This window comes from Halichoeres trimaculatus, unplaced genomic scaffold (genome assembly GCF_033239565.1).
Source record: "Halichoeres trimaculatus isolate MK-OKI-2021-1 unplaced genomic scaffold, fHalTri1.1 fHalTri1_scaffold_22, whole genome shotgun sequence".
NCBI lineage: Eukaryota > Metazoa > Chordata > Actinopteri > Labriformes > Labridae > Halichoeres > Halichoeres trimaculatus.
The window spans coordinates 24,611,673-24,625,613 of NW_027437200.1; the positions used below are offsets into that span (position 1 = coordinate 24,611,673).

The 13,941-nt window shown below is 41.9% G+C and overlaps 1 protein-coding gene across 1 annotated transcript in view; it reads right to left on the bottom strand.

Moving 5' to 3' along the window:
- The window catches only part of npy2rl (neuropeptide Y receptor Y2, like), a 57,522-nt gene that overhangs the window by 13,006 nt on the left and 30,575 nt on the right, over nucleotides 1-13,941 (bottom strand). The window contains exons 2-3 of the mRNA XM_074662400.1: nucleotides 6,079-6,325; nucleotides 5,873-6,005 (exon numbers count right to left, since the gene is read on the bottom strand). Of these exons, the coding sequence (XP_074518501.1) occupies nucleotides 5,873-6,005; nucleotides 6,079-6,261 (316 nt within the window). The 5' untranslated portion in view covers nucleotides 6,262-6,325. The remainder of the gene's footprint in view (nucleotides 1-5,872; nucleotides 6,006-6,078; nucleotides 6,326-13,941) is intronic.

Here is a 13,941-nt window from a genome sequence, read left to right on the forward strand (position 1 = left end):
TCAAGGTACCCTTATCTGGTAATCTAAAGCCGCATTTCCACCAAGAAGTCCGGGTCGGTTCGTCTCGGTACGGTGGGCTTTTAGCGGCGTTTCCACAGACTCATTCCGGGACGGATCCCTAAAAACCGAGACGAGCCGTCCCACTTTTTTGGGACCCTTTCGTATGGGTGCCAGACTGAACCGATCCGCTCTCAGGAGGTGGAGCAACACACTGCAGACGGTTGATTGGTCAAAAGAATCGTCACTTACCCCGACAGCGGCTGCATGTCTCCTTGCGGCTCACAGACTTCTCTGAAACAAAGCTTGACTGCACTTTGTAACAGAGAGTTACATGAAAATCACAGAGAGGACCAAATGCTGCATGTCTTCCATCCGTGCTCTTTGTTTACTGTGTCGCGTTTTCTTCTTTGTTGGATTTAATAGCGAGGTAAGCTGCTACGGCGTCGCGCTATTGTTTACCAGCTGTGGCTTCCGGCATGCGGCTTACACGCCGCCCACCACGAGAGGGCACAGTTTGCGGTGGAAACGCAAACGGGATCAGACTTAACTGTCCCAAACCGTCCCAAACCGTACTGAACCGACCCGTACCGCTTGGTGGAAACGCAGCTTAAGGTACCACACTGTGCCTTTTTGAGGGTATTTCAAGAGCCTCCTCAGAGTTACCCTCACATTCTGTTATAAAGTACCCACAGTTATCTCTAAATGATAATCTTAGTTTGATTTTAATCATATCATTCAGTGTTTTAAGGTACCCTTCACCACCTGTTGGAGGTAGTATCTTGCATCTGTTCTTCTGGGTCCATTGTGTTTTGTGTCTAGGTACCCTTGAGTATTTCAAGATTTTTATATGAATATTTTGCATTCAAAGATACCCTTCAAGATCTTTTTTAAGATACTATGTAACATCTGATCTTCACAGTCCTTTCTGTCTGTTTTGAGGTACCCTTATCTGGTATTTCAAGGTACCACTTGTTGTCTTTATCAAAGTTTCTTCTAAGTTTCCTTCACAGTCTGTTTTGAGATACCCTTTTCTATCATGAACAGGTATTCCTATCATCATGAGGGATGGGTACCTTTCACATTTGACGGTACTCCACAGTACCAATTTTTGGTACTTTTGTGTGTGTATGTGGAAAAAATATGAATTTGTTTAATAATAAAATGTAAATTCTTTTTTATTTAACACATTTATTCTTCAATATATAACCCTGTAATGTTGTGTTCATGTCCAGCATGGAAAATCTACTACTCTTTCACTCCCTCACAGTCATTAGGATGCATTTAGGTACCTAAACATGGTACCTTTTGGTTTTACATGAATTGGTACCCGGTACTTTTGACAGAATTTGGTCAGAAGTATCTAATTCAGAACCCATCCCTGATCATCATTCTTCAGAACATGCTGAAAATGTCTGTTTTAGGGTGTCCTTGGCATATATTTGAAGGTAGACTCTCCATGCTGAGTCCAGGTACCCCAGGTAATCCATTTCCAGGCCTGTTTTCTCTGTTTCTCAGAGCGCAGCCTCCTAACAGGGAGCTGGAAATCAAATATCATTGACTTCCTGTGTAACTGCTGTAGATTGTGTTGGAGAAGATGATATCAGTCGATCACAGAGAGGAGACAAAAAATGACTGAACACGAGTGAGATGTAAATGTTGCTCCCACAGACATGGTGTGAAGAGAGCATGTTCTGTAATGATTGTTTCTTTTGAAGCACAGCGGCGTGTTTTCATCCTCCCTGCCCCGTAACGATGATCCATATCACAGACCGGACAAAGACGACACAGGCCTGGGCGGTAAATGGCAGCAGTAATCCTTCAGGAATTGACTCATAAAGGATTAGGAACCTTGGTTGAGGGTCACACGGTTCAGTTCCTTTATTCAGGGCTGAAGCGAGAAAAATAATGGACTCCATAGATCTGCTTCACGGTGCTGTAATGTGATTATTTCCAGTATGGATCGCTGATATGAGGAGCCAGAGGAAGAAATCAACAGAGGCAAAGATGATGGAGCTGTCCATGAGTATACCCGCTACACATAACCCAGACAGCAAGAGACGGGCTGGTTATTCTGAGATGAGGTTTAGAAATTATTATTCATCGTTTAATTTTGATTGTTGATTGATCAATGGTTGAATTAATGTTGTTTCAATGGTGCTCTTTGTGGCACAGACTGACTGTGCTGCTCATGGCGTGGATCAGCTGATACTGTGATGTTTACGCTACCGTTACATCCCTACTAATGCTTTTTTTTTTTTTAGTTTTTTATGACTTTGAAATAAAAATAACAGCACTACAGATCTGAGTTTCCTCCATCACACGTCTCATTAGAGTTACTTTTGTTTTCTTCCTAACACCCACAGTCCCCCCAAACAAAGACGGTCCAAACAGCCAAAGTGAGATTCATTTGCAGCAGCTTGGGGTTTCACAGTGGAGCATCGGGTGTCACTTCACAGGCGGCGGACTCGTGAATCTTGTGTCTTCACACTCGTCTCATTAGTAAAAAAAAGCTCCTGGGAGGATTCAGCCGCGGTGTGTGGTGAGGAAATGCTGCTCAGAGCAGATGATTGGTTTCAGAGCAGGTGCAGGCTTCTGCTGGTGTTTACGGATGGTGTAGACCTGCTTTGTAGTCTGGAGTGAAAGTCCGGCTCATTAAAAACGTGCTAAGCTCAGCAGGCTTTCACATATTCATAGTTCAGCCCTTTGATTCCCACGCTCATCTGTGCCGTCTCATTTGTTTGTTTGTGTGGTTTCCTCGCTCTGGGTCCATGGAGGATAACGCGGCTCAGTCCTAGCTGCAGTTGGAGTCGTACCAACGCGTTGGAGTGCTGATGGTGTTAACAGACGTTTGTTTATCAGGATTCAGACAGGACATAATTCTGGGGAAGTGTCAAACAGAAACATTATTTCACCTGTTCAAACCAGTACAGCCTTTTGGAGCTTCTCTGAAATATGACAAAGACATTTTTTTTTCCCACCAGCCACTGTAGATATGGCTTCCTAGAGAAACAAGCCACAAACTTTGTTGTTGGATAAATATTTTTATTATGATTAAATAAAAGATAGATTCTAAACCTTTTCAAATGTAATGTTATCAGGTTTTTGCTCTGATAAGGGCTGAACACCTGATACGCAGTCTATGAAGACAAAGTCATACAGGAGGAGTTGAGTATTGCATTGAATGGAAGTAGTTAATGAGTTTAGAAGATTAACTAAAAAGCTAAAAAACTAAGCTGAAAAATCCTAGCTGTATTTTCTGAACTAGAATTCACATCTTAATTTGATTAGTCTATATTTGTATATATGGAAGTTTACATATTTTTCCTACAGAACCTCGTATCTGTGAACATAGTTAAATTTCACTTTCACTTCTCCAAGCGTCCTCACTTTTAAAAATGTACCCAATCTTTGACTCTTGTTTGTGACACAAAACCTGAAAACTGTTTATGACTGAGAGTGGAGAAGACATGAGTGCAGGCAGGGCTCATGGGAGTTGTAGTGTTGTACTCTCACATTACAATCAGTTTGGTATTTCAGATGCTGTTTATCCGCCAAGAGCTGACACTTGATTCAGCGTCCTTCAGTTTGTTTTCTCACACCAGCTGACAGCTGGTTTAGTTGCAGCTCTCACAAAGACTTTAAAAGGAATGGAAATAAAAAAGCCTCAGATTTCTCAAAAACGGTTCAAGTGTTGCATAAATAAATGAACAGAAATGAAGACTTTAGCCTCGGGGGTTGGTAACAGCTCCGTTTAAAAATGTGAAAGCTTAACGTGGAATGAATATTTCCTCATGGAAAAGCTGCACTAAGAACTATCGCTTCAAGTCTTTTAACAGATGAACTTTTACTTCAGACCTTCAGCTCAGGGACTGGAGGAGTCCAACAACGAAGAAACTTTATCAGTAAAATCTGCTGGAGTTAGAGTTTATATCGAGTTTAACGGTAACGCTGCTTGTTGGCAGCTGCTGGCAGGGACGCTGAAGGAGAAGTGGAAACAGATGTTTTTGGAAACGAAACGTAAAGGATCCCTGTCACAGATGATGAATGGTACACTGGAATTTGTGGGTCTTTGTCTTTCCTCCCAGCCCACAAAATGTGATATTTAATGACCAAACCTGTTCTTAGTAGAGCTTGTGAATGTAAAATCCTGACCTGAAACCAGCTGTTTGGATTTTGGGGATTTGCCGACATCAGCGATTCCCTTTTTTGACCAATCAGGAGCAAGTCTGACCTGATTGGTCCACCAGAGCAGATTCCCCCTCCAAAACTCTCCAGCAGCGGGAAAGAGAATGCCAAAGTTGAAGAGCCATCACTGCTCTGTTTTTGGCTGTAAACAGCCTCATAGCTCCATGCTCAAGCTTCCCATCTCAGAAGAAGACAGACTAAGTGTCTAGAGTTCATTTATCAGGAAATGTTCCAGCTACACTCAGTAAAACTGAGCATGTGTGTGCTAGTCACTTCACGGCCGACTGCTTTTCCAGCTTTGGACAGTCCAACAGAGGGCTAGCCAATAGACTGGTCCTGAATCCAGGCGCATTACCAACCATCCTCCAACAAACCTGGGACCCTGGAAATGTGAGTATTTTAAATGCTGTGTGCTGTGGAGCAGATGGAAGAGCTTTTCCTCAGTGTCCCCCCTGTCTCTGTGTTAGCTTCAGGATGCTAACTTTAGCTGCAGTTAGCCTGTTGTTTTAGCCTGTAATGTTACGGTAAAGGAGCTTCTCTGTTTTCTAAACATTGTGCACTCGGAGCTCGTGGCGCCGCTCTCAGTGACGTGGAAGAGCGGGGCGGTATCAGCGGTGGCTCATTTACATATGAAGGCCACGCCCACTAAATCAGAGCGTTCTGAACAGAGGGGCTATGAGAGCCTGGAAACAATGCTGCTGTGCTTGATTTATTGGCTTTTTGGACCAAAACATGTTACTACCATTTCATGAAGACATCAATGATCCAGATTACACTGCAGGAAATTAAATATCACGTAGCTGACGCAGCTATCAGCATCCAGCTTACATGCCGCCGACCAAGAAGAGAAGGTTGGCTGTGGAAACTTAAACAGGATCCAACCCGGACCACCCGGTGGAAACAAGGCTTTAATCTCTCCTATTTGTCCTGGCCAGTTTGATTGGTTTGTTGTTTTAAACCAAAAAGCAAAAATGCCTGAACAGCATGAAACAGCTTTACCTGAGACCCTTACACACCTTACACACCTTACACACCTTACACACCTTACACACCTGCATGTACACGTGTTACAACAGATACTCACACACAGAGAGGCGACTTGAAACAGACACTAAAGACACAGTGTGTGTCCGTGGGAGATAACAGAGAACAAGATTGCTTTCATGGCCTCACACACACACACACACACACACACACACACACACACACACACACACACACACACACACACAACAGACTTCTTCAATCTGTCTGTTTGCTGAAATTCAAACATCTATCTATCCAAACACAAATGACACTCATTGCGTAACTTTCATCTCTGGAACAATGTATCTATACACACACACACACACACACACACACACACACACACACACACACACACACACACACACACACACACACACACACACACACACACTGTGAGACCTGTGAATGTCAAATCCGTGAACAGCCAGTGTTTGATTTTATCTCTCCGTCTCTCCCAGAGACAGCCGCAAACAAAGCCCAGACATCATCGAAAAATCAAATATAACAGCTGACAGATGTTTGAGTCATCACCACACATGACCTACAGAGGGCACACACACACACACACACACACACACACACACACACACACACGGCTCAGTATCAGGCTGGAAATCCTCCCAGAGACGATGCTCTCTGAGGGAGTGTGGACACGTACCGACAGCCAGGTTGGCGATGAAGAAGTTGGTGACCGTGCGCAGCGTCTTGAAGCGGTAGATGACGTAGATGACCAGAGAATTACCCAGAACCCCCAGCACGATGATGGTGCTGTAGGCCAAAATCAAAACCACCTGCAGAGCAGAAAGATCAGCTGTGAGACAGAAACCAGCTCAAAGGATGCTGGGAGATCGTACAAACTCTTACCTGCACGCTCAGGAGTTTGATGGAGTCTTCTGGGAAATTCACCCCCTCAAACACCAGCGGGGGCAGCGCCGGCGGGCTCACCCGGCCCGTTTGGTCGTAGTCATTGAAAACCAGTTTCCTGGGGTCATCGTCATCAGGCAGGAAGTCGTCCTGCGTGGCGTTGAGTGCGCTGATGGCCTCCATGTCCGATCATTCGTGTTCAGCCAGCAGTGGCATGTTGTAGACGATGCAGTCACGCGCACATAACCTGTCAGTGACAAGAAACACGGACAAGTAGAGTGAGAAAATTTAGGTTTATGACATGACAACATCCTGTGGATTTTCAAAATAAAACACTCCAAATTAGGTCTGGGACGATGTGCTGTTCTTACGATTTGTTACAAAATTGAGATTCTTTGATGTTTATGATTTTTGCAATTTTTAGTTTGCTTCTTTGACACTAGACCATGTGAAAAAGTTAATTGATGATGATTACGTCTACAGACAGGAGCCATATTTTCCCATTAAATGCACATCAGGTGAGTCAGAGATAAACTTTTGGCCCTCTGTTGGACGAAAGTGGGAACTTTTTTCAATCCAGTTTATTAACAAAGATGGAAATAAAGAATTTGAAAAAAAAAAAAAAAAAAAGATTTTTCATTTTTCATTTCTTCATTTTTTTTTTCTGTGAATAGCATGATGCTATTCCCTCTGTTGCTGGGCTAGCACGGCTATCTCGTAGATCTTACATTCCCAATAATGATGGATGGAAGGACAGGTCCATGTCGTCACTTCTTAGCTCACACCAGCATGTTGTTCTCACCTTGTGGAGTAACATCTGGCCTAGCACCAGTTAGCATTGACATGCTTAATCAATCAATCAATCAAAATTTATTTATAGAGCACTTTGCAACACTCAAGGTGACCAAAGTGCTTTCCAGATAAAAATAGTTATGATAGGAAATAAAAGCAGATTAAAAGAAAGAACAGATAAAAACAGATAAAACAAGACAATGCTGCTAACAGCTGATTTCACATGTAAACAATGCAGCCATGGTTACATGTAGGATCTCCAGACAAACACAGGAGAAAAGTAGTAAAAATATCACTGAAGACACAAAAAGTTTGGTGTTCATGACCAACAATGAACCATACAACATAATGATCCACTCCAAATACAAAGATGACGAAAAAGAGATGAAAAACTTAAAAGAAACAGACAAAGAAGAGAGAGCTGCTGCAAAAGGCAGCCACAATGGAGCGACGCCTAGCAACAAAAAAACATCGTATAGGCAGATTTTTTTCCCATCAAAACAAGTGGAGCTAGAACTGGGTCAACAGGTTTAAGGTTACAGAGGATAACAAGATGATACAAAATCTAAGAATTCATTCTGCTGTTGGTCCTAATGATACACTTCTCATTTGAAAAGCAACTGCTCTTTAACTAAACCAAAATATGTTTTATCCAATTACTTGATTTTTATTGGAATTTTAAGAAGAATACTCGAACAGTAAAACACGCCAGATCTGCAGCTCTACTTAGTTCCTGTTGTTGAAATACAGCTTGATCCTGTCTGTTGGGTATTCAGCCAGTTTGTAACCTTCGAGTTTCCAACTGGAAACAACATAATCCATGTCCTCTTTTTCAGCACAGCACCATGTGATGAACCATTTTCCTTATTTCAACTCTATGTTGAGAAACAATCAGCCCACGTAGCCTGAAACCTGGTCTATTCCTGGACCTTTACACTAAAATAAAACCTGGATTATGTGAGTAAAAATGGTCTGACCAGATTAATGTTGTAAACAACAGATAATCCCCATCGAATCACGAACAAGCTGTAAAGGAGAGCATCAGGCAGAGCTGTAGCTCCATCAAACCTTTCAGCTTCCTGTTTCCACCCAGCACAGGTACGGCAGACTTTATAATCTGTTTAGCATTCAGGGAACACCCACTGTTTGTTTCTGACGCAGAGCTCTCAGGGCTCATGGAAATTAGCTACGGCAGAGGAAATGTGCGCTCGCCTGCTGCGGTTTGTGAGGACAGAGTTTAAAACGTGGGGCTGTGTTTGCTTCTCTAATGGTTTAAAATAACAGTCTGTTACTTTAACCCGCGGAGCGTGAGCTGAGAAACTCTTCACAGACTCATCACAGCAGAAGAAAAACACGGCTGAAAACGAAGAGAAAAACTCTGCACTCCAGTCATGTTTTTCCATTCCTGAAAGAAACTTTCTGATAAAGGCTGGGAGCTGTCAGAGTGCAGCGGAGCGGCGGGGTGAATCTCCAGCTCCGGTGATGTGGAACAGCAGGAGGTGGTGTGACTGGGCAGCTCCCAGTGGCCTCTCCGCCTCTCAGCATTAAACATTCAGACAGGACTGAGAAAAGACGACCTGGAGTGATTCGGAGCGTGGGCGGGCAGAGAGACGTCTGGAGACTTCACCAGTGTACCAGGAACTTTTGTTAATCATATGCTCTGCAGATTGTTTCCCACCTGAACCCTCACCCTGCTGTTTTAACAGATCCAGCTCTCCGTGTGTGAAATATGGATAAACAGAAGCTGTTCCTGCTTCTCTGGCATCGACTGGTTGTTCTGAAACCCTCCCACACAAACTTCAACTTCTCACATCCTAAACAGATTTAATCGAAGAGACGGCAAACAGTTTTAACTCTCTTCGACAAACTGAGTTCACACACATTCTTGTTTTTGTCACTTTTAGGGACACCTGTTTTTTGCAGACGGAAAGGGGACGTGACAGTGTGCTCAAAAATTCTCAACTCAAAAAGTTTTTGATCATTCTGGGAAAGCAAGAGGAAGATTTTCCAAAGGATAGATTGGTTACTCTCTTCCTGGTATAAACCTGTGAAGTTTGGATCCAGTTTGTCCCCAGTGGCCAGCCATGGTACTGCATGTTCTTGCAACAATACAAAGTATGTCAGTGAAGGGCTAAGTGGAAAAACCTTCGTCTGCTACTTGATTCCAGATATGAGTCTGCTAGCAAGTTTGCACTGCTCAAGTTAGCTATGGACTAGATATGACTATGGGTGCAGCGGTTAACTGGTTATTCTATTAATGGCAGTTTTAAACGTCACGGTTATATAACCGCAAACGCTCGGCAACAACGGTTATTCCCGCTCACAACAGTCTGTCAGTTTAAACTCCTGTGCGCAGCAAAATGCAGCCGAAACCGTCCTTATGTCTCTTTCTCTCGCGCTTTGTTTCCGCACGGCCTAGTTAGCGGGCGTACCACAGCAGCACGCAGACGAGAGACAAGAAGACGAGGAGATACAGAAAAATAGTGACACAGTGTTTGTGAAACAAACAAACAAATCCAGGGAGACGGGGACCAGACATCGGAGCTGCAGCCCACGAATCCCAGGAGAAACAAGCTCAGCTAACCATGGTGGTTACGTTAGCAAAGAGCTAATGGCAGACGTCGCTGAGCAGGCAGACACACCTGAAACTCAACCCAACAAAAACCACCTCTTTCCACCAAAAAAATACGCTTGAGGTTTTTATTTCACCGTTAAGTGTATTGTTTCAAAAAGCAGCTAATTTAAACTTTATTATTCAGTTTTCATTTTCATTTTGTTATTCAAAACTAAAGCCAATTAGACATCTTTATGTTTTTCAAGTTTGCAATTAAGAAATGTAGAAAAAAAGACCACGGTCTAGTGGGTCTACTATATTATAGTTTGTCTAGCAGCCTTTGAGTCTGTTCTGTTCAAAATAAATACAGTGAGTGCTGCAATGAATGTTTAAATCAACAAGGTAGCTCATATTTCATTCCAGAGATATAAACTTTTTTCACTTATTTGTGTGCTGTATCTGTTTCAAAAGGTAGCAACTGTTAAACAATGTGGGAAAAAAAACAATTAAACATATTTTCAAAGAATGCCAATGTGATTTTTTATGTCTATAACAATAACCGCAAAACCGTAAAACCGTGTTTTTTTAACCGTATACCAAAATCTGAAACCTCTGCACCCCTAGATACGACAACAAACTGAAACTGGTGTTTGAAGAAAAAAACCCTGGGGCAAGTGATGAATGCAGATTAAGAGAGTGAATTCTTATTTTATCCCCCTCGCCTCCAAAAATCTGACGGAAACAACACCAAAGGTTGATGGTAGGGGTATCCAGATCCTGGTCCCTGGCATCGGTCAGGCCGATTTTGGCTTTTTGTAAGGATCAGTGATGGGAAATTCTAGCCGATCCTGAACTGATCATTCATGTTATCCGTCATAAAGCCAAAATTGCTGCCAAACACCAACACGTCAGTAAAACCGAGCGCCCAACCTCATCAAGTTGATGAAAGAATGATAAACTAAGGAATGGTTCAGTGACGTAGAACAGCAGCCGCTCTTAGCTTTATACCGAACACATGTGCACAACCAGATATGTTACAGCAGTGACACCTGCTTTACAGCACCCTACGGTAACTCTACAGGGACAAACGTCTCAAAGAGCAAAAACAAACAAACATGAAACAGTCTGTTAGGGTTAAGTGGGACGCAGATGTGATGATGGTGTGATCATCCCTAGTTGCTGGGTTTGTTTTCTATCACAGGAAAAGTTTCCCACTCAAACAATCAAACCTTTTTTCTCATCAAAACATGAAACTTAGTTTCCATAAGTCATGTCACCGCAGGTTGACTTCTATTAAAATATACTGACATTATTTTCAGACACATTGCCAAGTTTCAGCTACAAGGCGACACCTGTTAGCGATGCATGCTAACGTGATGACGCAGGGACTCACAGGTGGGAGACAAAGGCACCAGCTGTGTTAGCCTCTCCTCACACACACACTTACACACACACACACACACACACCTGTCTCTGACCTCTCTGTGTAACAGCTGAGTGGTGGAGCTCAGGCATCGGCCTCAGGGGAAGCATTAACATTCACACACTCCCATATTAGCACAGGAGCTAACACGGAGCAAACACTCAAAAACAGGAAGTAACAGCACTCATGAATGAACCCAACACCTTTTTGATGTCACATGAAATCACTTGAGAATAAACGCTCTCTCACACACACACACACACACACACACACACACTCCAGCGAGCTGATTCAGAGAGCACGGCTCCTGAGGGTGTCCAGCCCCCTCCTGCTCTCGCTCGGCGCTGACAGGATCGCTGAGGCGCTGACTCACGCTTGCTGCTCGCTGCTCGCTGCTCGCTGTGAGACACAGAGGGAGCCTGTTTCTCAAAGTTTCCTCAGAGATGGTCCAAGGTTTCAGCACCACGCCGTCTTTCTCACACTTTCATCTCAACAAACAGATGAGGCGAGTGTGAGAGCGCGGCGAGAGGTCAGCGACGGGCGCGGAGTCCTGTTCCTCTCGATCTCGAGCTGTCGCTTCAAATTGAACGAACAGAAAGCGCTCGAGTGGAAAACTCTGCTCAGAAAGTCTGAGGCTGGAAAGAAGTTGTGTGGTGAACTGAAGCGTGATTAGAAAACTGAGTTTATAACCGAAGCACAGAGATGAATGTTTCTCAGAGCGCCAAAAACCACTTCACAGATAATTTCACACGATTTACTGAGAGGCCGTTTTTGGCGTCCTGACAAACATCCAGCTCTGCGCTTCAGTTTGGTTGAGTTAGAGACGAGTTAATGAGTTGTTTAGCTTCTCTTATCACTGTCCTCAGAGTCTGAAAGAAGCTTTAAGCTTTGAGAAGGACGAGAATAACCCACAGGGATCGTAGTCGACTGATGGTCAACCTTGATGTTTGAAAACATAGACTCCTGAGCTCAGGACTCTAGAGATGATGTTTTTTGCTGATGATGTTATATCTGTCTTTAGGGCGTGCCGCAGGGCTCTGTATTAGGTCCACTTTGATTTGCCATTTCTGGAAATAACAGTCAAAATGTGTCAAATGCTACATCACAGTTTTGTGTGGTTAGTTTTAGCTCAGCTTTTTGAACAAATGACTCCTAGAATGTGATTTTAATCTTCAACCTTGGGCTTTGTTGACTGTGCTCGGTCTCTTTTTGCACTTCCTGTCTGTAACTTTGTGTTTTTGCTGCAGCCTCTCTTGGTCAGGTCTCCTTTGAAACCTTTTTAATTCATTTTTAATGTCAGTTGGACCCACCTACAGATTTACAGTACTCCAGTTTCATTTAGCAGATACTTTTGTCCAAAGTGACGTACAAAACAAGCAAGAATTTAGACAGCAGGAAAAACCTAGTCAGTGCAACAACAGAGCTACAAGTTATTCAGCTGAAGGTGCTGCCATTAAATGTAGGATTTTTTTCTTTTTAATTTATTTGTATTATTTTGCATTTATTTATTTGTTTTATTTTTAATTAATTACTTAATTTATTTACTTGTTATTTCATTCGTTTATTTATTTATTTATTTATTTATTTATTTATTTATTTTAAGTAGTGTAGAATATTTTTTTTATTAATTTATAAATTTACTTATTTCATTTGTTTATTTATTTATGTATTTATTTATGTATTTATTTGTTTATTTATTTATTTTAAGTAGTGTAGAATAATTAGTTTTATTTTTAATTAATTTATTTGTTATTTCATTTGTTTAATGTATTTATTAATATATTTATCTTATTTTAAGTAGTGTAGAATAATTTGTTTTATTTTCAATTAATTAATTTATTATTTCATTTGTTTAATGCATTTATTTATCTATTTATTTTATTTTATTTTATTTTAAGTAGTGTGGACTAATCTAGCCAACCATACACAATTAATTGCTGCAACAGCATACTTCAACCTTCAACAACATTCAGTAAAAGTGCTGAAAAATCACTAAGAGCTGAGTCTGAGACCTGGACAAAAAAAGGTTATATAACAATTTTAGTCAACTTGGCCCCAGCGGAGAGGCTCAACTTGTGACATCACAAGTTGAGCGGATTCTGAACAAGATTCAATATTCATGAAGCTTTATTGCCGTATGCAAAATGTTTACATATGGACAGCATGAAATTTCACTCGCAAGCGTCAGAAAATCAAAGAAAAACTACAGATAAAAAATAGGTTAAGAACAGATCTGAAGAGCAAGTAAAACATATACACATGGACGAAACATTTAATAAACAAATCCTAAAAATAAAAGCCCAGTCTGCCCCGCTGAAAAACCAGACTGATGTCCACAGACAGCAACAGCAGCCAATGAGTTAATAACAAGCGTACACTTCTCAGCCCTTGGGTCACCAACAGACCTCCAGTTTAACACAGTTAATGAAAACTAGATGCTTTCACAGTTTTCTTGACTTCACAGGAACCCAGTTTTCATTTTCAAACCCCAAATATTGAATTAAAGGTGAAGATATGAGTGTTTAATAATTGCTCACAGCTGCTTTCGAGGTGCTTCGTTTCACTCCAGAGGAGTCTGCTCCGCGGTGCATGGAGTCAGAAAAGTTTGTACTGCTTGAACGTTTCAGATTAATTAAAAGATATTCTCTGCAAGCAGACCGGTTTTCCAAAACCCAACCTCTCATTCCCCCTGAAGCTCTGCAGAGCCTCACAGAGAGCAGCGGCGTTAGCTTGTTTTTAAAGTTTGAGGGTTTGTCCAGAATTTAATCATCCACTACTTTAAAAAGTTTTTTTCTGGGAGGTAGGGGGCATCATGTGACGGTCTCAAGAAACATAACGAATATCAGTCAATCAGTCTTTATATGTAACGTATATCAGTGTCAGAGGTGTGCAGCCTTTACTGTCACAGGAGCCATTATCCCATAGCTCACCTGGATTGAAGACATCCTGAAGCCACAAAATCGACTTTATCTTCACAATGAAAACTATAAAATATATAACATTGTATACATGGTTAAAATCAAGTGAATATTTATCAAATTAAGAAGTTTTGGGGGATTTTATGAAAATATACATGTGAAGTCTTGGTGTTTTT